Raw genomic sequence first — 26,024 nt, forward strand, 5'->3', positions numbered from 1 at the left:
TAGTGCCTAGTTTGTCTGAATTATTTATTTTTTCTTGCTTCACTCATTTTTGTTTTCAACCTGTTTTTTTTCATTTCATACTATTTCTTTTACATTTTATGATTGTAGTATAAACTAATAAACTTTGTTCTTCTTTTAAAACTATTTTATGTTGACTTGTTTAGTTCTTTAGACTTTGTTAACACAGTTCAACAGTAGAAAAGACAAGCTGTACTCTTCAAATTAAAGTCTCTCGTTAGAGACTTGCATCATTTTGAAAATGGTTCAAATAACTGAAATTACTCAATAAAAACACTTTATAGTAACAGAAAAACATGGTACAATTGTAGTAAGATAGTAACACTGGGAATATAAGTGGGTTTTAATAAAATAATAAACTAAAATATTGGACATTAGATGTATTATCAGAAAAAAAATGGATATACAGCGTTTTGTAGCTTAACAAAAGCTGGATATACCTCATTTTGCAACTAAACGCAAATTTTGGGACCAAAAAAAAGCATCTTTTTATGCAGGTACATTTCAAAAACCATTCTAGTCCTATTTATATGAGGGTTATGAACCTAAATTGATAAACAGTTTTAGCAAATTGTACAATGGCTTCGTGTAGGAGAAAAGTGCGATTTTCTCGAAACCCAAATTTTGGATATATTGCATTTTGAAAATCAACTCTTCATATATATATGTTACGGTCAAAGCCCGAAGTGCGGCCAAAGTGCGGATTGCGTGCATTGGCCGGCTCTCTTGGCCAAAGCCCGAAGAACCTAGCACTAAGAGCGTATTTCGTACATTGACCGGCCAATACGCGCACTGGCCGAGACGTACTGGTCAATGTCCTATCTAGACTAAGTTATGATCGCGTTTTCATTATTCTGGGTGCGGTTTCATTGTGAGTAACGTATTGTTTGGCTTTTTTTGTATAGCAGTATATATGCAAGGCGACTTGGATAGAAAAGGCCGTCAACACGGCTGTCAAAAGAAAAAAAAAAGTAAATCCATGTTAGTTTCCATATATGGGCTACAACTGTATGTGACAGCCTCATCCATGATGACAATCATCAAAGAACTAAATCAAAGACAGTCGGCGTCACCGACCACTTGCAACAAGACGGAACGTTCAAAAGACTTTGCCGCGCTCCTTGTAAGTTGAACAATAGTGTCCAAGCGACTTGAGATGGCGTGGGCGTCATGGAACACAGGTCAGCAGCTCACACTGGTTTGCAAACTCAAGGTGCTAAGATGCTTAAAACATCAAATACAAAATTTAAAGATGGTGAAGTGGGTGACAAAGTACGCATCCGTGTTCCAGATGTTGACAGAGGTGATCCCCGAAGCGTGATTGTAGTTGTCATGGGCGTCGAGGGCGGTTTCTACAAATTAGGAACGGAACATGGTGTTCTAAAACAAGTGTATGCTAGAAGTGAGTTTTCAATTCTTCACGAAAAACTGTTCTTATTGTCGTCAGTTGGCACTGAGGTAAATCACTACAAACCATCGCATCTTCACAATCATTGACTGAGGGGTTAAGGCTACACTCGCTGCAATAGCACAACTAAGTGCACAACAAATCGCTGCAAGTGTATAAATAACAAGCTGCTATGTACTTCTAAATGCCATAAAAGTTCAACTTGTTGTAACAAATTATAATATTGATTGATTGAGACTATAGTACAATAAAAAATTTGGATTTTTCTGTCATTTACTTTAATTAATAATAAATAAAAGACTTAATTTCATGATCCTTACGGCATAAAAAAACCAAAATCTGCTCATGATCTTCTTATTCGGACTTCGGCCGGTCGTCCCTAGCCAGATGATCTTCTAATTAAGACTTTGGCCGGTCCACCATGGCCAGTCTGCGGACTGGCCGGCCAAAGGCCGAAATGAAGCAAAGTTTCGGACTTTGACCGACCTATGGGAGGCGATATTGGCCGATCCGCGCATTGGCCGACTTCGGGCTTTGACCATAACATATATATATATATATATATATATATATATATATATATATATATATATATATATATATATAGAGAGAGAGAGAGAGAGAGAGAGAGAGAGAGAGAGAGAGAGAGAGAGAGAGAGAGATAGATACTGAATTTTGATAACTCTGATATTACTAATGATCCGTTGTACTTGTAGTCTGCATCAATCCCTATTTCGACCAAGGATGTGCCTCTATGCACCAGCGTACGTGTCGACCGGAGTTCTGTCACAATGTCGAGAGCTCATGCTTGGAGTGCATGCCACCATATAGGGTGTGCGAAAACGGTAACGTATTGGGTTTGAATTCTAGTCCACGTGTACAGTTACTTATGTTAGGGACCTTTTAGGCGTCTGGGCGTTAAACTGACCAAGGTTGAGGTATTAACACAATTCTTCAGTAATGTACTAACAGAAGAACTAACACAACTCTCACGTGATGTACTTGTTAAAGTCAATTGTCGTTCGAGACGGTCTATTCTTCTAGGTCTACCTGTTTAATACTTGGTTCAACTCTAAACACAATTCAAACTGTTCAAACCTTTATTTAACTTATCATCTTCACCATTACAACACAAGCCCTCGTCCCTAGCTGCAACTAACACCTTGGGATAACAATACCAATAACAACACAGGGGTTAAAAACACACCGGGGTTAACTTAACTCACTGACGCCTCTTCCGTACGTTATAGACTATTCTAACCTATTGTAATCTAACCTACAACTGACCCGTAACAGTACCGAGGTAGAATAACTAACAAAACTATCCCTAAATATACCGATGTAGGGGAACTGCTTACTCTACCGCCATACCTACACTGGTTATTTGCTGTAATTTGCATACATGAATTTATCATCCATTTTAGATGCTCAGCATAAATACACGGACATTGCCAACCCGCTTATTAGAGGTAGGTGTTCAATCATTGAAGATAGCATCAACTAATCTTCTACTGCTCTTTATAAACTTCGATTACATTGCTTGCTCTAACTAAACTGATATCATGGTTTTGTTACGTATGACGACATTAGGTTTTAGTATTACCAGTATTATTATTATTAATGCTTTAATATAGCAGTCTTAAACCTAAATATTATTACACTCATTATGGTAAAAATATAGCCTATTAAAGGGTTTAGACTGTCTCGGGATTTTAGAACACATTTTTTGACTGTATCAGAATCTATTTAATCATATTTTTAGACGGTCTTAAGATTATATAAACTGCCTTGAGTATTTATCAACACATTTTAGAACTGTTTCGGAATTTGATAAAAAATTTTTTTGAATTTCTCAAAATGTGTTTAAACATACTTTTGGACTGTCTCGAGATTGTTGAAACCTATTTATAGACTGCGAACATGGAACCTACGGCCAGGGTTGTGGCTTAAACTGTAGCGTCAAATGTGAGAATCAGACCTGTGACAGCATCACAGGCCGGTGTTTGAGTTGTCCCCCTGGATGGCGGGGAGACTACTGTGAACAGGGTAAATTCGTTTTTATTGAACTTATTTGTAACGTTTGAAGAAAATCTGAAACACAAAAGTGTTAAGAGCATTTTAAAAAAATGTTACTCTGATAATAGCCGTCGCGAATACACACACACACACACACACACACACACACACACACACACACACACACACACACACACACACATACACATACACATACACATACACACACACACACACACACACGCACACACACGCACACACACACACACACATATATATATATATATATATATATATATATATATATATATATATATATATATATATATATATATATATATATATATATATATATATATATATATATATATATATATATATATATATATATATATATATATATATATATATATATATATTTATATTTATATATACTAGGCTTCGCTTAGGCTTTCGAAAACATTGAGAATTCGAATGCTTAATTAATTCGCCAGAGGGTCGGTCTACGACCTCAGGAGTTATGAAGAGGTTCCTACGTGGACATTTTTTTTTTCGATGTATAGCTCATATAAGGCGCCGGTCAGTCGAGGTCAGTTTTGACCCCTCATCGTAGACTTTTCGGCCTACGGTATCCGTGTTCTGTCGCCCCAAGGCAAGATCCTGCCAAATTTGAAGCGCCTACGGCGCCTGGAAGTGCCCTATCGGGCACCCGACAACTTTGCTTTATATATTGTAGAGATTAGCAAATTGCATAGATAAACAAAGATTTCAATAAAGTAATTAAGGCCTTAAATACTTTAGTATAGAAATGTATTATTTGAATATATTCTAGATCTAGGTAAGGTCTATATCTGTGTAAGTCTAGTTTTTCCATAGATCTAGATCATCTAGATCTAGAATCTCTAGCTCGAGATGATCTAGACATAACACAGGCACACACTGATTAAGTGACTTAAATGATTCCGTTAAAAACTCGGCTATTCCACGGTATTCTTCTTGTTTTTAAAGCGATTTATTTTTATTAGTTTTTTATGATCAGATCTATAGATTTAAATGAAATAGTTCATTTCTTCATCGGTAGCCACAGCATATTAAATGCACTCGTTGATTAAGAGACTTAAAATTAAGAGACTTAAAAGATTTCTTTAAAAACGCGGTTGTTCAATGTTGTTTTTAGTAGACCGAGATAGATCTGGATTCTAGTCTAAATCCACATTTTAGCGTCTACGTCTAGTTTTTCCGTAGATCTAGTCTAGATCTAGAATCGAGATCTAGATCTATATCTAGAATCCAAATAGATAAAGTAAAAACTTATAAAAGTTTAGGCCGAGAAAATCGTATTGTATACATTTCATATCGTACGTAGAATCTAGCTCTCAATCATATTTGAATGAAATATTTCATTTCTTTATTTTATTCTAAACTCGGAAGATGACGTCATTAGTTTCGTGCTCTTTTAGTGTAAACAATAAGCGACGTCACTGTTAAATGCGTTTTTTTTCACAACCATATACGCTTTTCCTGTTGCATAATTAACACTGTTTTTCTACATTCGAATACGCCTTTATTTTTTATTTTTCTTCTTTAAATACAATTTTCGTTATACATTTAAAACATCTACCATATTATTTTCAATAAAATTCCGTTCAAATTCACGATATATCGCTGTAGATTCTGATGTGATGTCCGGCGAAAATATTTTGCTGACAGACAGAGAGAGAGAGAGAGAGAGAGAGAGAGAGAGAGAGAAGTGCGCACGTGGGCTATTATATATTAGGATATATATATATATATATATATATATATATATATATATATATATATATATATATATATATATATATATATATATATATATAATTTTTGTGTATTTTCTACAAGTAAAGTATTTGATATGTAGGCACTCTCAAGTTACATACAATTACATTATAGCGTATAGGTTGCCTTAAGCTACATCCGGTATATTAATAATATCATAATACATAAAATTACAGAAATTGGTTTGGTCGACAAACATTTACGGTATTTCGATGTCGTAATATATCTCCGAAAATGTATTATTTACAGAAAAAGATAAAAAGCCAAATACTGTATTACTATAGAGAGTCACAGAAACTGTCTTTTTTTAAACATACGCGCGGAGTCTTTATAGTAATTTTACTATAGAGTTTTTAAATTTTATATCTTTTCTTTTTCAACTAATTTTAAAAGTTAATCGTTTTGATCGATCTGAAACTCTCGCGTCTATCTTTTTGCGCTGATTTAGCCGTTTGAATGTATAGGTTTTGTCTAAGATGCTTTGTGTGTTTGATCCAGTGATAGATGTTAACTATATATTTGAAATGATAACTTTTTTAAAATTTTTAATTTAATTGTGTTTATGTTCACAGACTACGTATGCCATACAACATTTAATACGTAGGAAAAGTCTATGCAATTATACTAGATTTAATTTTTTTTAAATGTGGCAAGCGGCAAGCGATAGAATTAAAGCTACAAGTTTAAAAATTAAAGTCGTTAGTGAATCATCGATTACTCTCATTTTCATATTTTTGTATTGAGCATAAGCCATTGAAAATAACAATGAATTATTGTATCGATTTAAATATTTAATAAAACCGCACTCAACATCACATTGATCTGAACTTATGTGGCCATGGAGAGTAAAACGATGAATGTCATAACAATGGAACACCCAAGGTGATCAAATTAAACAAAATGATGAAGGGGGGAATTTTTTTAGTTCAATCTAGGCTGTATCCCTTTTTATTATAGTTGGCTTTTGTTTGATGACTGTTATTCATAGATTATTAAGATGTAACATTATTCCTAATAATGGTTACCGATTTAAAAGAAAATGTTTTTTAACTCAAGTTAAATTATTTTTTTGTTAGGCCTGTTTTACTCTATAGTACACTCTACACACTTTACCTACGCCATGCAACGGTTTTAATTGTTATTTATTAATTTAGAAATGCAAAATCTAGAATATCTATTCTAATGTATATAAACTTAATGCTTAATACTAACTAGATCTCGATATTTAGATATAGGTCTATGTATTAATACACAATGATATAAATATATATATATATATATATATATATATATATAAATATATATATATATATATATATATATATATAACAAAATTATATATATATATATATATATATATATATATATACACAATGTTATGATGTAAAAATTAATGCTGCTACTGACATTGGAAATCTGTTACACTTCCTTGAAAATTTCAATTGCTCTGTGTCATTGAAATAGTCCAATAAACTGTTTATACCTATTTTAAACAATATTAGTCACAGATTAGTCATGCAAGTAGCAAGACACATGTTTCAAAAATATTGGAAATGTAGACACAATTATCTGATTACGAAATAGTTATTCAACGCAAATTTTTTTACGTTTTATATCCGACAAGAAAGTATTTATATATTTAGATTGTGATAAACACTACTACGGAAAAAACTGTACGGAGACTTGCAGCGAAAACTGCGTCGACCAGCTGTGTAACATAACAGATGGCGTCTGTCTAAGCTGTCCTGTTGGGCGTCTGGGCGACTTCTGCGATGAAGGTGGGTGGAAATGCAGACGTTATGTGCAGTTTGTTGGGAATATCCTGAAAATTAAGCCAGGCAATAATGTTCATTGGTCTGAGGTAAACGTGTTTCATTACTTTAAACAAGGTGAAAAGCGAACAAGTATATATATATATATATATATATATATATATATATATATATATATATATATATATATATATATATATATATATATATATATATATATAATTTTTGTGTATTTTGTACAAGTAAAGTATTTGATATGTAGGCACTCTCAAGTTACATACAATTACATTATAGCGTATAGGTTGCCTTAAGCTACATCCGGTATATAAATAATATCATAATACATAAAATTACAGAAATTGGTTTGGTCGACAAACATTTGCGGCATTTCGTTGTCGTAATCTATCTCCGAAAATGTATTATTTACAGGAAAGATAAAATCCAAATACTGTATTACTATAGAGAGTCACATAAACTGTTTTTTTAACATACGCGCGGAGTCTTTATAGTAATTTTACTATAGAGTTTTTAAATTTTATATCTTTTCTTTTTCAACTAATTTTAAAAGTTAATCGTTTTGATCGATCTGAAACTCTCGCGTCTACCTTTTTGCGCTGATTTAGCCGTTTGAATGTATAGGTTTTGTCTAAGATGCTTTGTGTGTTTGATCCAGTGATAGATGTTAACTATATATTTGAAATGATAACTTTTTTTAAAGTTAAAATTTAATTGTGTTTATGTTCACAGACTACGTATGCCATACAACATTTAATACGTAGGAAAATTCTATGCAATTATACTAGATTTAATTTTTTTTAAAATGTGGCAAGCGGCAAGCGATAGAATTAAAGCTACAAGTTTAAAAATTAAAGTCGTTTGTGAATCATCGATTACACTCATTTTCATATTTTTGTATTGAGCATAAGCCATTGAAAATAACAATGAATTATTGTATCGATTTAAATATTTAATAAAACCGCACTCAACTTCACATTGAACTGAACTTATGTGGCCATGGAGAGTAAAACGATGAATGTCATAACAATGGAACACCCAAGGTGATCAAATTAAACAAAATGATGAAGGGGGGAATTTTTTTAGTTCAATCTAGGCTGTATCCCTTTTTATTATAGTTGGCTTTTGTTTGATGACTGTTATTCATAGATTATTAAGATGTAACATTATTCCTAATAATGGTTACCGATTTAAAAGAAAATGTTTTTTAACTCAAGTTAAATTATTTTTTGTTAGGCCTGTTTTACTCTATAGTACACTCTACACACTTTACCTACGCCATGCAACGGTTTTAATTGTTATTTATTAATTTAGAAATGCAAAATCTAGAAAATCTATTCTAATGTATATAAACTTAATGCTTAATACTAACTAGATCTCGATATTTAGATATAGGTCTATGTATTAATACACAATGATATGAATATATATATATAACAAAATTATATATATATATATATATATATATATATATATATATATATATATATATATATATATATATATATATATATATATATACACACAATGTTATGATGTAAAAATTAATGCTGCTACTGACATTGGAAATCGGTTACACTTCCATAAAAATTTCAATTGCTCTGTGTCATTGAAATAGTCCAATAAACTGTTTATACCTATTTTAAACAATATTAGTCACAGATTAGTCATGCAAGTAGCAAGACACATGTTTCAAAAATATTGGAAATGTAGACACATTTATCTGATTACGAAATAGTTATTCAACGTAATTTTTTACGTTTTATATCCGACAAGAAAGTATTTATATATTTAGATTGTGATAAACACTACTACGGAAAAAACTGTACGGAAACTTGCAGCGAAAACTGCGTCGACCAGCTGTGTAACATAACAGATGGCGTCTGTCTAAGCTGTCCTGTTGGGCGTCTGGGCGACTTCTGCGATGAAGGTGGGTGGAAATGCAGACGTTATGTGCAGTTTGTTGGGAAGATCCTGAAAATTAAGCCAGGCAATAATGTTCATTGGTCTGAGGTAAACGTGTTTCACTACTTTACACAAGGTGAAAAACGAACAAGTATATATATATATATATATATATATATATATATATATATATATATACATATATATATATATATATATATATATATATATATATATATATATATATATATATATATATATATATATATATATATATATATATATAAGAATCATCTTTAGACCTAGCGATCCTTTAGGCAGATGAAGTGGAGGTCATATGTTTCTTGACCTCAGCATATGAAGGAAAGGTGTGTTCAGCACTTTGCCCAGCCTCTTTTGTCTTTCCCTAACATGAGTTAGGTACCCATCAGAGCTGGTCGGACTTAGTAACGATGTACAGACTTGAACCCGGATTCGAACTCAAAACCTTCGGAGTAGCAGCCGAGCGCTCTACCGCTTTTTCCAAGCATTAGACGTTTCTTTGCACAGGGCCTTTGAAGTGGTTAAGTGGTCAGCACTATGTGTAATTTCCCAAGGCGAGTCAGGTACCCATCACAATTGGGTAGACTAAGAGATTGCCCGAGGACGGTTGAGCCTTTAAATAGAATGGAGTGTTTTTGGGTGCCCAATAAACTGGCATCAAAGGCCTTACCTTAAGGAATTTTGGAGACGTTATTCGATATCGAAGGCACGAACATGTATATTTTTGTTCCAAATATATCATTTAATTACTCTGCATAAATAAAACTATTTCTATATCAAGTTTAACTTGATTTATTACATTTTATATTATACATAAAGTGTGTTGATGTAACATTTGATATGTAATATTTAATTTATCCTGCAACGAATTTACTGGACATGGTTATAAACTGCTGCCAATATACTATATACGTAGTTGGTATTTTATTATTATATAGGTATAACCTTGAGTAGCTTATGTTCGGTTGTTATAGTTTTCTTGCAGGCTAATGAAACACGTGTGTTGTAATTTCCTTAAAACAAATGTATAACATAGGTCCACAAAAATTCAATTTCTTGTATAAAACACAAAAATAACAATCTACCGCCTCGATAAAATAAATATTTTTAAGATTTTGATTAGAACAACTTTAACCCTTGAAATACTAGAACCACTTAAACCCTTTTAGAACCAATTTAACCCTTTTACTTCCACAGAATGTAGCGACACAACGTTCGGGCCCAACTGCAAACAACAATGTGACCCTGATTGTGTGTACGCAGCCATTGAGAACAAACGCCTGTGTGACGTCATCACCGGAGATTGTGTTTTAAAAAGCAAATTTCCAGCTGACCCAAATGTTCCTAAAGATGTGGCCGAGACTGGCTTGCCAAGAGAAAAATTGAACAGTCAGGACAAGGACTCGATTGGTATTCTAAACATAGTTTATGACAAATTTAAATCTTAATTTATACATATTCCGATAAATGAAATTAGTGGTAGTTTTAACGGGTCTTAATTTTACAGGGGTAGAGACAATAACATGTACGTAGTGTTTCTTTCAATCGAACTTTTTTCACCGGGGGCGGCGCACTTGATATTTTTGGAAGGGGGTGGGGCGGACTAAATTTTCCGGGGTTAAAGCATACATTTTCTATATCAATTTCATTTCGATTTGGGGGTGGGGGTGGGGGGTGGGCAGTAGACTTTCTTCAGTCTCCCCAGTAATAGATGCCTGAAAGAAACTCTGCTTACATAACTAACATCACTATATTGGAAACACGATGGTATTTTTATATGAGTATGTTATGTTCACTCGTGTATTTGTACTTAATTTTTTATAAATTTATTTTTATTGTGTTTCCATATGTATTTGTATATACATTCCTGTATGGTTCGAGAATGTATATACATCAAGTTTAATACATGACAGAATGTAAATAATTTACAGAAGACAAGGTTGATACATATATACTGTATTTACTGATTGTGCTGCTCGCATTACTTATTGCAATCCTGGTCATCTGCATATTCATACGCAGGTTCGTAGCGCTGTGCAGGGTACTGATTTAATCACTTGTTCTATTTCAATACATTTGCTATTGTGAACAGACTAAATAAGAGAAAATATTCGAGAAGTCTCGAGTTTGAAACCCGGACAGACGAGGCTTAATAGCTGGGGACCGCTACTCATCTGGGAGAGGCACCTCTAAAATCAAACAATTGCTGCCTTATAGTTTGTTCTTGGTTGGACAAAGGCTATTGAATCCAATCCAAGAAGAAAACCATAAAAGAAAGAGTATAGAAAATACCAGAGTCAACGGCCTATATGGCACATGAAAAGTTGATAGGAAATATTGAATTGTGTTGGCGGGAATCGCTTTATAGACTTAGAATTAAGGGCGTAGAAGAAGAAAAAAATGTATATATTTCCTTATAAAATATATTCTAAACCACGTATCCTCTATCTGTCTAGAAAAAGGAAAACAGTTAAGACGGAGGCTGTCGAAGGTAAATCCTATTCTGTTTCATTTTATTCTGTCTCTCGATTTTACCGATTTCATTCTAATTGTGTTGTATATGAGGATGTTTATGATATATATATGTTGAATAATATATATATAAATAAATAAATAAATAAATAAATATATATATATATATATATATATATATATATATATATATATATAAATATATATATATATATATATATATATATATATATATATATATATATATATATATATATATATATATGTATGTATGTATGTGTGTGTGTGTGTGTGTGTTCTTTTTGGAGAAAAAAACATTGGGGATTTGTCGTCTTTTTAAGACACCTGCCTTTGGATGAATGTCCGTCACCTATATGTGTATTAATGTCGTGTTATAGCAGTGTATGTTTTATTTATTTCCGAATGAAACCACCAAAACAGATACGTCAGTGCCCATCGCGAATCTCAAGGTCTACATACTAGGACACAACAAGGAATTCTTTCTTAACCAGTTCAAGGTAGTCACTAAAAAAATGAATTATTTCTTCTTTTTCGTTTCTTTGAAATTTAATTGTGTGTTTACTTCAAGTATATTTTAAAAATGCTTAATGAAAAATACTTTTTCTGTGTTATTTTTTACATGATAGTATTTATCTTCCACAGTCTATACCGACTGTGTATGTTGGTAAAAAAACATCAGAGAAAAAGGACACAGATGGTACCTGTAAGTCGTTGTTTTTTTTTATTAAATCGTCATCGTTTTATGTTTGAAATGTGTGTTTGAGGAAATAAGCTTATGTTTGTTATTGGGTGAGACCTGAATTTATCACGTGAATGTTGAAAGCTGTAACTTACGTCTAAGTGGGATGTTAACCCTTGATTTACTGAATTAGAGTCTGAATGAATTTTTTCTTAAAATAATAAATAAATAGAACAAAGTGTTGTATACGCGTAACGAGTAAATCAGGGAATATATAAGTATTGCAGTGCGTGACATAGTATAGAAGGGTGCGACAGTAATGACAAATAGCTCTAAAATAATGTGACGGAATGTTTGCCATCAGACCAATGTTCACTATCCTATTGATTTAATTCTCAATTTTCTTAATTTCAAGTTATTATTCTAGAATATATTTCATAAAATTCATCACCAATCAAGAACTAACATCCCCATTACACATACATTTCTTCATATCTATTTAAACACCTTTTACACCCTAACTGACCATTGGTCTACATCCCCAGATGACCATGCATGCATCAACGTCACACCGTGGCCTGAGAAAAGTCCTGTCAATTTGCTCAGCCCCTCATTCCTTGCGGTAAGGCTCGATTATTTAATATGTATTGATTTGTTTTTAATTTAATTAAATCGTCCGTGTCTGGTAGGGTTCTTGTTGAATCGAGTAACTCAATCTTTCCAGAAATTTTTATTTCCAATGACAATGCAAGAGTATATAATTTCAAATCTAATTAGATATTACATTGTTAATTATTTTAAATATATTTGAAATATTCCTAGAGTCGGTATCGAAGTTAGCTATAACCACTTGGGAGAGGGGTGGGGGGGGGGGGAGACTGGTGTGTTGTAATCGTGAGTTTACACACCTGAGACTTAGTGACCGACGTTAATGAGACAGGTGTGTCGTCTAGAGAAAAAAGCGCTCGCTAATTATCTGATCTTAAACTAAAACCTCTAATAAATACACGATATATAAAAATAAAAAAAGATATTCGTCTCAACAACTTTAAGTTTTACATTTATCTTTGCAATTTTAATTTCTAATTACTAAACAGTAAAAAAATGAAGTAGACACTTTTGTAAAATAAGGCTTTTAAAGTACTTAAAAAGAAATTAAACGAAAATGTGTTTGTCTAGATAAAGAAATAGTCCTTTATAAAATAATCTTTCATCAAAAAATGTTTGACTACACAAAATGAAAGTGATTTTTGTTAGTACATTTACTTGCTGGCATATACTTTTAAAATCAATACGTTTATTATCCATATTTTATATGGAATTACTTTTTACAAAAAGGACCCCGGTAAATTTTGTGAAGTAAATTTTATTGTGTATGTTCTACAAATATCTCAAGATGTTTATAACTTGGTTTTCAATTATTGTTACAACAAGACGCTAACTCATACCGGCAACACAATGTAAAATCAATAACTTAACTCTCTCTTCCTATACATGACACATGCTGTTTTTATCTTATTCATTTCGGCTAATACATATTTTGCATATTCATATTTTAATACGTTTATACATCAATAATACTCAATTTGTTACTTTGGATATATTAATAAACTAGATTTTGGGTTAAAACATGAATATAAAAAAACTGAATATTTCTAATTTTGACTAACCATGTTGAATTATTCTATTTCTTTAAGTTGGCTAAAGAAGAAATAATAGTATCACAAGGTAACTTGTTAACGTTTTACATATTCTCTAGTAAAATGTGTTACTGTTAAGTCTAGCTAGGATTACTGACTTTGTAATTAGTATACACATTTTTATCATTGAGTGAAGTTGAACCTAAGGTACTGAAATTAATTTAACTTTTTTTATGATGGTTTTAGTGTAATAAAAACTATTTAAATTGTTTTCAATTTACAAAATTATTTTTAAAAATTAATTACAATTACAACGTAAGAGTATCTAATTTCCAATCTAATTAGACATTACATAGTTAAAAAGTACTTTAAATATTACTAAAATCAGTATTGAAATTTGCTAAAACTTGATGAAGTAGCAACGAATATTTGCTTAAGTAAATAACATTTATTCATAAGTTTTTAATAGAAGTTTGTAAAGAGTATTGTTACACTTTGTATAGGTTCGTCTTTAGTAATAATTTTTTCACCATGTTTTGAATAGCTTATTTAGTGCCAATCATTGAACATGTTTATGAAGTTCCTTTTGTAGCTACAAAATTTCCTCTGTGTTTTTATAATCCTTTCTAATCATATTTTCTTCACATCTTCTCGTAGCTCCGGTTGCTGCGACTGAGGTTCTCTTTCTCAATCTGCTGTGGGACAAACAAGTTGCAAAAGTCGCCATGGTCAGCACAGGCAAAAACGATGTAGGTTGCCAAAACACACAAACATCAGAGTACTGCTCCATTATCACATTAAATCGAATATATAAAGTTCACTTCTGACTGTTTGTAAAATGTTTGTCGTGGACACTTCGATGGATTTAAGTATAGATTATTATAGTGCTTATGGTCTAAATTTATGAGATAAAAATTACTACTGAAAGTCTTTAAAAACAGTTTTCATTTTATATACTTAGAAAAATAATTTTCAATTATTAACATTACATAAAATTTAAAACAAGTGTATCAACGTTTATAAAATTTCTAAAATTGTGTCTGAAATGTATTTGCATTTTGTCCTTTAGTTCTCATTTTAATTGGGTTGTGGTTGTTTGTGTTATGTTCGCGGTTCTTTTTTTGTGTGTTTTGGTTTTGGTTGGTTGTGGTTAGTGTGGGCAATGCCGGATATATGCTGATTACAAAAAAAAAAACATGTCATGGTCCTTTACAGATAGGTTTCTCACAGAGGCTAGAGCAGGGCCTGGCCGAGACGGCTTGTTGATAATATTTCGGATTTTCCCACCGTAAAATGTGTTTTGAAACGTGTAAGATTGGTATAGAAAATATGTTAATAACAGCGGTTTTGTTTTTAATTTTTTGTTCGAAAATACTTTATCAAAACGTCATTTTTTTCAGAATGAAGACAACTACTGGTCAATGAATGATCAAATAATTTATTGCTATAGAGTGAAGACGGTGAAAACAGAAGTTTTTTTAGATTATACTATTCGGACTTTGGAAATTACAAAAGTAAATTTTATTTGAATTCAAAAGTTTATTTTTTTAAAACAGTATAAAATTTAAACTATAATTTCAAGGTCGAGTGAGAGAGCACTAAAATACAAGAAATAACAAATATTACGTTTGTGCGCATTGACAAAGTAAGATATAGATAGATATTTTGCGAAGCCTTTGAAGAAAAAAAAACTACTATATTTATTTTTGTATGAACTTTAAAATTGTATTAAATGTATTATTTATAAGTAAAATTGCATACTGTTATGTATCTGACAGTCACTAGTCCGGATGAAGTAGAGCTTACCCATTTCCATGACCACGGTATATGAAGATAGTGTGGTTAGTGAAATGACCAGCTGAATTTTCTCTCTGATGTGAGTCAGGAACCTATCAAAGCTTAGTGGGCTATGGGGCGTGACACAGATTCGAACCCGGGATCCGAACTTGAGACGCCCGACCATGCTGTCTCATATCAATTTACTTAGTGACAACAAGCATACACGAGATGACTGTTTGCCGAATTCTCGCTTCTAATTTATATTTACAGTAAACAGCAACATAATTAAAAGTACTAGAACAAAGTCATACAAAAACAAAACAATTATATTTACACACCATATCGAATGAAGGAAAGGATATTACAAAAACTCACATTAGCATAGGATGTGTTAGGTTTTATCGAATTTTCTGCCATCTATAAATATAATGCTTGTTTCTTTCTGTCTTCCCAATGACAAGGACGACAACCCGCCACGTCAGTTGACCCACTTCCAGTACACGGCCTGGCCGGAAGACGGGTCTGACCCGTGTATGTGGAGTATGGTTGACTTTGAACATAAGGTCTTTTTCAACACTCTGGAAACTGTCACACTGGTGCATTCTGGGTAAGCTTGGAAAGACATAAAAACGACATTATATTTTACAACATGTATTAACTGTTACTATATATATATATATATATATATATATATATATATATATATATATATATATATATATATATATATATATATATATACCATTTAATTTATTTTTTTGTTAGTAAAGTAGTTAATATGGTGGTTATATTTGATATACATTTTCTCGAGTAAGTATTATATATAGATATATAGCATTTAATACAGAGATAACAGAAGCGAGTCTGTACTTTATCAACTACTTCTGCCATTGTATATAGGCACCACATTTGACACATTATTTCCCGTGTGTATCTAACAGGATGGACACAACGAGAAGCTCCGTGTTTATAGCTCTACACGATTTGATCCGTCAAGCCAAGCTGAACCAAGCCGTGGACTTTGTCGACACGGTGTCTAGACTCCGACAAGACATGCCCAACACGGTTCAAACCTATGTGAGTTTGATATCTACAACTCTAACTTTAAACTATTCTTGGTTTAACTAACTATACAACATAAATGTTTCTAATCATAATTAAAAAAAAAACATTCTTTATTTATTAACATGTTACAAGAAATGACATTTTTACACTTGCAATGTTTTCTGACTAGCTCTTTAGTATAAAAAAAAAAAAAAAAAAATAAAAACAACGAAACATTAAATGAAATATTCTAACAAATTGCAAAGATTTTTTCCTTCAACGAAAGATTAAAATTATTTCCTTCATAAAATGTTTAAAACAAAAACGTAGCAAATTTATTTGCTAAATGAAACATAATATTTAGATTATTTTATGGCGAATTTTTAACTTGATATTAGATTCTGAAAAATTCTAAAACAATATTAAATTACACTAATATTGTAATTGATAAGAAAAAAAAAGAAATTGATATTTTGTTTTCAAAATAACTCTCACGCGAGATGTTTTAGAATAGAGTTATCGAGTGAACAAAAAAAAATGTTGACATTAAACTCGTATGTAGAGGTTACATTGTACATCGCCTTTATCTTTTAACAATTCAAGAGTAGGATTAGTAGTAGCCACAACTATTGAATCAAAGACAAAGACGGGAAATATTGAAACAAGATGGAAAAGCAGGAAAAATTTAATTTTTTAAAGAATAAGCTTCCAAGGGTGCAGACCACTTGAGTACGCTCTAAATGACACCAAACCTAAGTGGGGCAAACCAGGAGAGAATGGACGAGAGAAAGAGAGAGAAGGAGAGAGAGGAAGAGAATGAGAGAGGGAGGGATAGAGGGAGGAAGAGAGAGACTAGTTAAATAACGAAACATGTGTCTTCCAGGAGCAGAACATGCTCCTTGACCAGGCCTCAGAGAGAAAGAGAGAGAGAGGGGGAGAGAGAGAGAGAGAGTCTAGTTACTTGCATTTGTTTTCCAGGAGCAGTACATGTATCTGCACCACGCCGCGCAGGCTGGCATCGCCTGTACAGGCAGCTACACACACATCAGCGCCATCTTTCTCAAAGTACATCTCATGGGGAACGTTGTCAACGGGAAAAATAATTTTGAAAATGAATTCAATGTAAGTTTGTATTCAGTGGCTTTGTTTCTTCGTATTGTGATTGTAAATAAAAATATTTTGATGAAGACATCAATGTTCAATGAATAATATTTTTTTTCGACACTCGGCAGCTCTTATTATGCGGGAGTATGGTTTCTTACAACTATATAATATGTTTAATAAATTATGTTTTCGACTATCAGATACAACCAGTATAGTGTGCCGGAATATCTCAAATGAATACTATGCATTATCTTTTGTACCAGATTATGTTGCCGAAACATAAGTAAAAAAAGCATATGTAACACATATGGTTACCAGCCAGGGGAGGGGAAAATATGAAGTTTTAATTCATTGAGTTGCGGCCCCTGTGGGGTCGTGGCCCTGTTGACGTAGTTGTTTTTTTCATGCTCTGGTGAGCGATTTTACCTGTGTCATGGGACTGTAGGTAGTTTCATGCCTAGCCGTGTCAGTCACACGCAAGCCTGCTGTCTGTGGTCACGGTGACCAAGATGTAGACCTAATGAAGGTAGTGTAGTTACATAAATTATGTTTGTTAAAATACTTATTTGTGTATTCCTGCTAGTGCTGCACGTGCACACTAGTTAGGGTGAGTATTAATATAAGTATTTATTTGTAGTACTACTTATTGGTACTTGTTGGCAGTACTGTGTACTGGCCGAAACATATTTTATTGTAACTGTGTATATTGTAGCTTACACGTGGTGTTGTCATGAATGTAACTTTTTATTTACATTTGTTTTAGGGCTACAGTTTTTTTTTGTTTTCTTGGTTTCTTGTTGCTTCAGTATTTTCTCTCGTCGTACTACTGTGTTGCATCGCCGTCATGGCTCGATGCTGTGAATAAAGGAGTACTTGACAACAACTGTCGGTGTCAGTGTGTTCTTACTCTCAGGGTCAGCCCGTATTAACCACAACACCTCAGTGGGTAAAAGCATCCCCACTGAGTGAGGGTTACACATAGTTTGTAGTCATATCACTTAATAGACTCTATTTCCTCATCTACATTGGTTGCAGCCTCATTAGCCTCGGGGTAGGTGCTTGGGTCAGCCAACCTAACTTTAATAAGAATTAGTTAAACATTACATACTGTTAAACATGTGCTTTTACGGCATGATTTTTATTCAAGTAAATCACTATTAAATTGGTGTTCAATACTTATTATTTCAGAATCTGTTTAGTTTTGAGACACAACTTACTGGTGATGTAGGGGACGTTACCCAAGATCCAAAAAGTAAAAATAGATTCTTCATTATACCAGGTAAGTGAATACCAACAGTAAAGATAGATTCCTCATTATACCAGGTAAGTGTATACTAACAGTAAAGATAGATTCAGAAATTCTATCAGGTAAGTGTGGATTATGAGTAAGATTGATTCACCAATCTAGAATCTAAGTATGTAAGAGGTGTAACACAACATTCGATATTGCACCAGGTAAGTGTACAACGATATTAACTATAGTAAGTGTGAAAATAGTTTTTATATTTTACTACTAAGTGTAAGGACAGATTCAACATTCTACTAGTTAAGTGTAAAAATAGGCACAATATTCTATCACTCAGCGTAACGACAGATTAAACATTCTACATAGTAAGTGTAAATATAGAAACACCATTCTACTTGGTAAGAGTAAATATAGAATCGATATTCTACATGGTAAATGTAAATAAAGAATCGACATTCTACCTAGTAAGTGTAAATATAGAATCAACATTCTACCTAATAAATGAAAATATAGAATCGACATTCTACTTGGTCAGTGTAAATATAGAATCGACGTAAACGCAAATGCAAACACAATCTTACACGCAAGCGCAAACGCAAACACAACCGTAACACAAACACAAAGACAAAGACAAATGCAAATGCAAATGCAAATGCAAATGCAAATGCAAATGCAAATGCAAATGAAAATGCAAATGAAAATGAAAATGCAAATGCAAATGCAAATGCAAGTGCAGATGCAAATGCAAATGCAAATGCAAATGCAAATGCAAATGCAAATGCAAATGCAAATGCACATGCACATGCACAAGCACAAGCACAAGCACGTGCAAGTGTACATGCACATGCCTATGCCCATGCCCATGCCCATGCCCATGCCCATGCACATGCACATGCACATACACATACACATACACATACACATACACATACACATACACATACACATACACATACACATACACATACACATACACATACACATACACATACACATACACATACACATACACATACACATACACATACACATACACATACACATACACATACACATACACATACACATACACATACACATACACATACACATACACATACACATACACATACACATACACATACACATACACATACACATACACATACACATACACATACACATACACATACACATACACATACACATACACATACACATACACATACACATACACATACACATACACATACACATACACATACACATACACATACACATACACATACACATACACATACACATACACATACACATACACATACACATACACATACACATACACATACACATACACATACACATACACATACACATACACATACACATACACATACACATACACATACACATACACATACACATACACATACACATACACATACACATACACATACACATACACATACACATACACATACACATACTCATACAAATACACATACACATACACACACATACCCATACCCATACCCATACCCATACCCATACCCATACACATACACATACACATACACATACACATACACATACACATACACATACACATACCCATACCCATACCCATACCCATACACATACACATACACATACACATACACATACACATACACATACACATACACATACACATACACATACACATACACATACACATACACATACACATACACATACACATACACATACACATACACATACACATACACATACACATACACATACACATACACATACACATACACATACACATACACATACACATACACATACACATACACATACACATACACATACACATACACATACACATACACATACACATACACATACACATACACATACACATACACATACACATACACATACACATACACATACACATACACATACACATACACATACACATACACATACACATACACATACACATACACATACACATACACATACACATACACATACACATACACATACACATACACATACACATACACATACACATACACATACACATACACATACACATACACATACACATACACATGCACCTACAAATACAAATACACATACTCACACACATACACACACACACAAACGCAAACGCAAACGCTAACGCAAAAGGAAACGCAAACATAAACACAAAACAAAACAAAACGCAAACGCTATGGCAAACGCATCACTTAAACACAAACGCTAATGCAAACGCAACACGCAAATACAAACGCAAACGCAAATAAAAATGCAAACACAAAATAAAATATAACCGCAAACGCTTTATTAAATTGCTTAATCAAACAAACGGCCGTGTATTCCATTAATAATGTTCTTACTGTCGTGAGTTGAAATGAAGCTTGAGAAACGAAGACAAAGTAGCTATACTGTTGACCGACGAACGGAAGTAGAGAAATGACACAAGCGGCTTATACTATAAATTATTTCTGATCAATTAACTAATCTATGTATTGTTTAGACAAAAAGTATCAACCTCTTTTACGAGTGGATTCCCCCGGAGAAGAGGGCTATATCAATGCTGTCACATTACCTGTAAGACTCTGTTTTTTTTGCTTAGTTTTTAATGTTTTTAATTGTATACAATCCTAATATATAAAAGCCCATTGCGCACTTCTCTCTCTCTCTCTCTCTCTCTCTCTCTCTCTGTTCGCAATATTTTTGAGGCTATATGATCAGTATGTTCAGCGATATATCGAGTACTTAACGATGCGGACTATTGTTGACAATAATATAGTGGATGTTATAAATGTACAAACTAATTTTTATTTAAAGAAAGAAAATAAAAATTTAGCAATATACGATATACGATTGTAGAAACACATTATAAATTATGCAACCCGAAAAGTGTTCATGGTTGTGACAAGATTGACTTGTACTTGATTATTGGGCTAACAATGATTTATACTTGATTATTCTGCTATTAATGATTTGTATCCCATATAAAACCAGAGCCTGTACACCCAGACCAAACAGTTTCTGACCCAGCTGCCCATGCCCACTACTGTCAATGATTTCTGGAGACTGGTCACACAGTATAACGTCTCCTTGATTGTTGCTTTTAAATCCTATGAAAAGGACACGGTAGGTTTGTGTGTGTGTATGTGTATGAAGCGATAATGTGGTTATTACTATGTCAAACCGCCTTTACATTCCTTAACGTGAGACAGGTACCCTTTAAAAGCTGAGTGGACTCAAACCAGGGATCCGAACTCGAGGTTTTTGAGTTATCAGTTAACCGCTCTACCATTTAACCGCTTTCCTCATTGAGTGCTGTAGTGTAGTGTAGTGTAGTGTAGTGTAGTGTAGTGTAGTGTAGTGTAGTGTAGTGTAGTGTAGTGTAGTGTAGTGTAGTGTAGTGTAGTGTAGTGTAGTGTAGTGTAGTGTAGTGTAGTGTAGTGTAGTGTAGTGTAGTGTAGTGTAGTGTAGTGTAGTGTAGTGTAGTGTAGTGTAGTGTAGTGTAGTGTAGTGTAGTGTAGTGTAGTGTAGTGTAGTGTAGTGTAGTGTAGTGTAGTGTAGTGTAGTGTAGTGTAGTGTAGTGTAGTGTAGTGTAGTGTAGTGTAGTGTAGTGTAGTGTAGTGTAGTGTAGTGTAGTGTAGTGTAGTGTAGTGTAGTGTAGTGTAGTGTAGTGTAGTGTAGTGTAGTGTAGTGTAGTGTAGTGTAGTGTAGTGTAGTGTAGTGTAGTGTAGTAATGCCTGTGTATTATGCCAGGTTAGACATTAATAATAGAAGCTAGTAATACAAGCTAATAATATAAGCTAATAATAGAAGCTACTAGAATACCCGTCATCCGTTGGATAACTGTGGGTTTCGGGGGTCATACATAAAAAAACATCACGTCTGTCACTCAGAGGCATAGCGACCCTTCCCGACGCCCGGGAACAAACTTTTTGATTTGAACCCCCCCCCCCCCTCAAACTTTTGATGTGCACCCCCACCCCCCCCCCCCACTCAAACTTTTGATTTGAACCCCCCTCAACCTTTCAATTTATTTTTCTAAATTATTTTGGCGCCCCAACATATGTCCCCCCCCGCCCCCCCCTTCCCCCCTCCTCCCCTTCCCCCCCCCCCCCCGCCTCCCCTCCCCCTCCCGCCACCCCACCTCCTCGCTACGCTACTGCAGTGTCACTTATCGTCACAAAAAACAGACCCCACATTCAAAAATATGTTTTTTATCTTTTAAAAACACCGATTTCGGACTATCCCTTCATATACTGACGTCACATGTGACCTACTCAACTCTACTTCACCTGCCCAGTGTCTCGCCAAGTCTCAGACAACATGTTTTTATCGTTTAAAAAACGATTCCAGCCGAGCATGTCTCTGACCACACTATCCTTTCATATGCTTAGGACAAAGAAACAGATGAACTCTACTTCACCTGCCCTGTATCCTGCCAAGTTCAGATAGGCAACTTTATCATTCACATCTAAAAAAAAAATTGAAAAAAAAAATATCATTGACATATTGGTCTAGAACCTGTGCCACCCGCATAAGAGCCGACTACGCTACCAACTTAGCTATTTACTCGTGACGTCACAAATGAATTTTTATACTATACTTTGAGTCTCCTTATGCAACTTGATTTACGCGCATAGATCTAGATCTAAGTCTTGCAGTAGTAACTTTCAAATTAAATTGTATCTTAAATTAGCCAAACAAAGATTTATATAAAATAATTAAGGCCTGAAATAGATTCTAGATGTATTAAGGCCTGAAATAGATTCTAGATGTAGAATTTACATTAAGTCTAGATGTAGAATTTACATTGAGTCTAGTGACCTAGATCTAGGCTAGATCTAGATCTAGGCTAGATTCATAAATTTCCTTCGACAGCTGATCTTTAGATCTAGAGAAATTTATTGTAAAACTAAATGAAAAAAGACAGTTTAAAATTGATATAAGTGTTGGAACGTAATAAATACAGCAAACTGACGTATTGTTAAAGTTATGACCGACAGAAAATTATATTTAGAACGCGTTAAACTTTTGAATGGGAACACAATTTTCTTCGATAGACGCCGCCATTTTATTGTACAAAAGAGTAAACAAAAAACTGTGACGTCACGGTCCCGCCGAGTGTAGTGGTCGTTCTAAACTTTTAAAAAAAAAATAGGGTTACTCTACGTATGAATAAATCAATAAATTAATTAACGTCTTTAAATAAATGTGTGATTAACAGTCTGTCTGCATTAAAAAATTATTCTCTACCTACATACTATTTTACAGCTCTCCAGATAGAGTCGAATATATCACAATACTCGATCGGACAAACAAAAAAACAAACAAAAAAAAAACAAACAAAAAAACAAATAAATATTCAAACATGTAAACAAACTTGACTTTTAGTAGTATATAGATTTATGGAAGCTAATAGTATAAGCTAATAATATAAGCTAATAATATAAGCTAATATTAGAAGCTGATAATAGAAGCTAATAATAGAAGCTAATAATAGAAGCTAATAATAGAAGCTATTTATGGAAGCTAATAATATAAGCTAATAATATAAACAAAATAATATAAGCTTATATTAGAAGCAAATAATAGAAGCTAGTAATAAAAGCTAACAATAGAAGCTATTAATAGAAGCTAATAATAGAAGCTAATAATGAAACTTATAATAGAAGATAATAATAGAAGCTAATAATAGAAGCTATTTATGGAAGCTAATAATATAAGCTAATAATATAAACAAATAATATAAGCTTATAATAGAAGCAAATAATAGAAGCTAGTAATAGAAGCTAATAACAGAAGATAACAATAGAAGCTAATAATAGCCGCCAATATTAGACGCTAATAATAAAAGCTAACAATAGTAGCTAATAATAGACGCTAATATTAGACGCTAATAATAGAAGCGTGCTGTGTCGACTTCAGCTTGTGACCAGGGGTAAGAGCTTGGTTCAGATGTTTAAAAATATATCGAGCTGTATATAGGTACCCGACTCAAGCCAACCATAAAATATGGTGAAAGGTTTACAAGTAACTGAAGAAGCCGAGACGGAATGTTGACTTGATGAGTTGGACGGGAAAAATCTGATGTTGTCACTTCTGCAGCGAGTGGTTTCTTGACGGCCTAATACATAGTTTGTTATACCAAAAATCTAAAGCACCCCGAACTTCAACGTGTAAATGTTGACATAAAGTTAACAAAAAAAACATGTTTTTTTTCTCCAGGCCTTAGCTATCTACTTACCTGAAGAACAAGGCCAGCCGTTACAATGTGGGAACATAGCTGTCAATGTCGAGTCAGTAACAACAGCACCAACATGGACAGAAATGAAGCTCAGCGTTAAGGTAATGTTGCACAATACACTGCTGACATCTTACACGTTGTTTGAGAACTATATAGCGTACGCTTTTCATCATAGAAACGCGAAATATGCAATTAAGATGTTACACAAAAATACATTTATATATATATATATATATATATATATATATATATATATATATATATATATATATATATATATATATATATATGTAACTATTAAAACATGCATATACATATATATTCATATATATATATATGTTTCGGGATTTTTAAGTATACTAGTATTAAAATACTGCTTTGAATTTTTCATTTTTCACCAAAGTTTTTTACAATGTAAGAAAGGACACTGTAGCTCGAACTTAATTTAAAAAAAAAAACATTTTTTTCTTTCTCTCAGGGGAAAGAAACACAAGAAGTGACTCATCTCACGTTTACAGAGCGTCATATCGAACCAAAAAATCTCTTACCGTTTGTTCAATACGCGCGATCGCTGAGAACTCAGGATAAGTCAGTAGTTTACACATGCAGGCAAGTGTGTTGGTGTTGCGTTTTATTTATTTATAGCAACCATATGCGTAATTGTACATGAATGCTTGTTGTTATATGTGTTGTCTTTGGTATTGAATATAAGCTTTAACTTACGCCCATCCACCACTAGCTAGACTAAATCTATAACATCAGATAGCATCGTCACTTTCAACCCCCCGACAT

General features: G+C 33.2%; 2 protein-coding genes across 2 annotated transcripts in view; both read left to right on the plus strand.

The window, feature by feature from the left end:
• Positions 1-12,065, plus strand: part of LOC131955395 (cell death abnormality protein 1) — an 18,493-nt gene extending 6,428 nt beyond the window's left edge. Inside the window, exons 2-9 of the mRNA XM_059319520.1 lie at positions 2,143-2,271; positions 2,851-2,895; positions 3,338-3,472; positions 8,843-8,977; positions 10,192-10,404; positions 10,926-11,016; positions 11,451-11,485; positions 11,908-12,065. Coding sequence (XP_059175503.1) covers positions 2,181-2,271; positions 2,851-2,895; positions 3,338-3,472; positions 8,843-8,977; positions 10,192-10,404; positions 10,926-11,016; positions 11,451-11,485; positions 11,908-12,065 — 903 coding nt within the window. The 5' untranslated portion in view covers positions 2,143-2,180. The remainder of the gene's footprint in view (positions 1-2,142; positions 2,272-2,850; positions 2,896-3,337; positions 3,473-8,842; positions 8,978-10,191; positions 10,405-10,925; positions 11,017-11,450; positions 11,486-11,907) is intronic.
• A 3,948-nt stretch (positions 12,066-16,013) lies between these two features.
• On the plus strand, positions 16,014-25,650 carry LOC131955396 (receptor-type tyrosine-protein phosphatase kappa-like). Its single transcript, XM_059319522.1, has 8 exons — positions 16,014-16,192; positions 16,527-16,662; positions 17,608-17,751; positions 18,922-19,012; positions 21,492-21,565; positions 21,983-22,114; positions 25,214-25,333; positions 25,636-25,650. The coding sequence occupies exons 1-8, from the start codon at positions 16,014-16,016 to the stop codon at positions 25,648-25,650; spliced, it is 891 nt and encodes a 296-aa protein (XP_059175505.1).
• Positions 25,651-26,024: the final 374 nt, after the last annotated feature.

The sequence above is a fragment of the Physella acuta genome, unplaced genomic scaffold (genome assembly GCF_028476545.2).
Source record: "Physella acuta isolate Inbredline_101_S28 unplaced genomic scaffold, ASM2847654v3 ptg001065l, whole genome shotgun sequence".
Classification (NCBI taxonomy): domain Eukaryota; kingdom Metazoa; phylum Mollusca; class Gastropoda; family Physidae; genus Physella; species Physella acuta.

Bases quoted from the DNA above. Each gene is read 5' to 3' on its own strand.
- LOC131955396 (XM_059319522.1), top strand. From the start codon at position 16,014: ATGCTTGTTTCTTTCTGTCTTCCCAATGACAAGGACGACAACCCGCCA. The intron at 16,193-16,526 runs GTAAGCTTGGAA...TGTATCTAACAG, and splicing joins GTCACACTGGTGCATTCTGG to GATGGACACAACGAGAAGCT. The intron at 17,752-18,921 runs GTAAGTTTGTAT...TTATTATTTCAG, and splicing joins ATTTTGAAAATGAATTCAAT to AATCTGTTTAGTTTTGAGAC.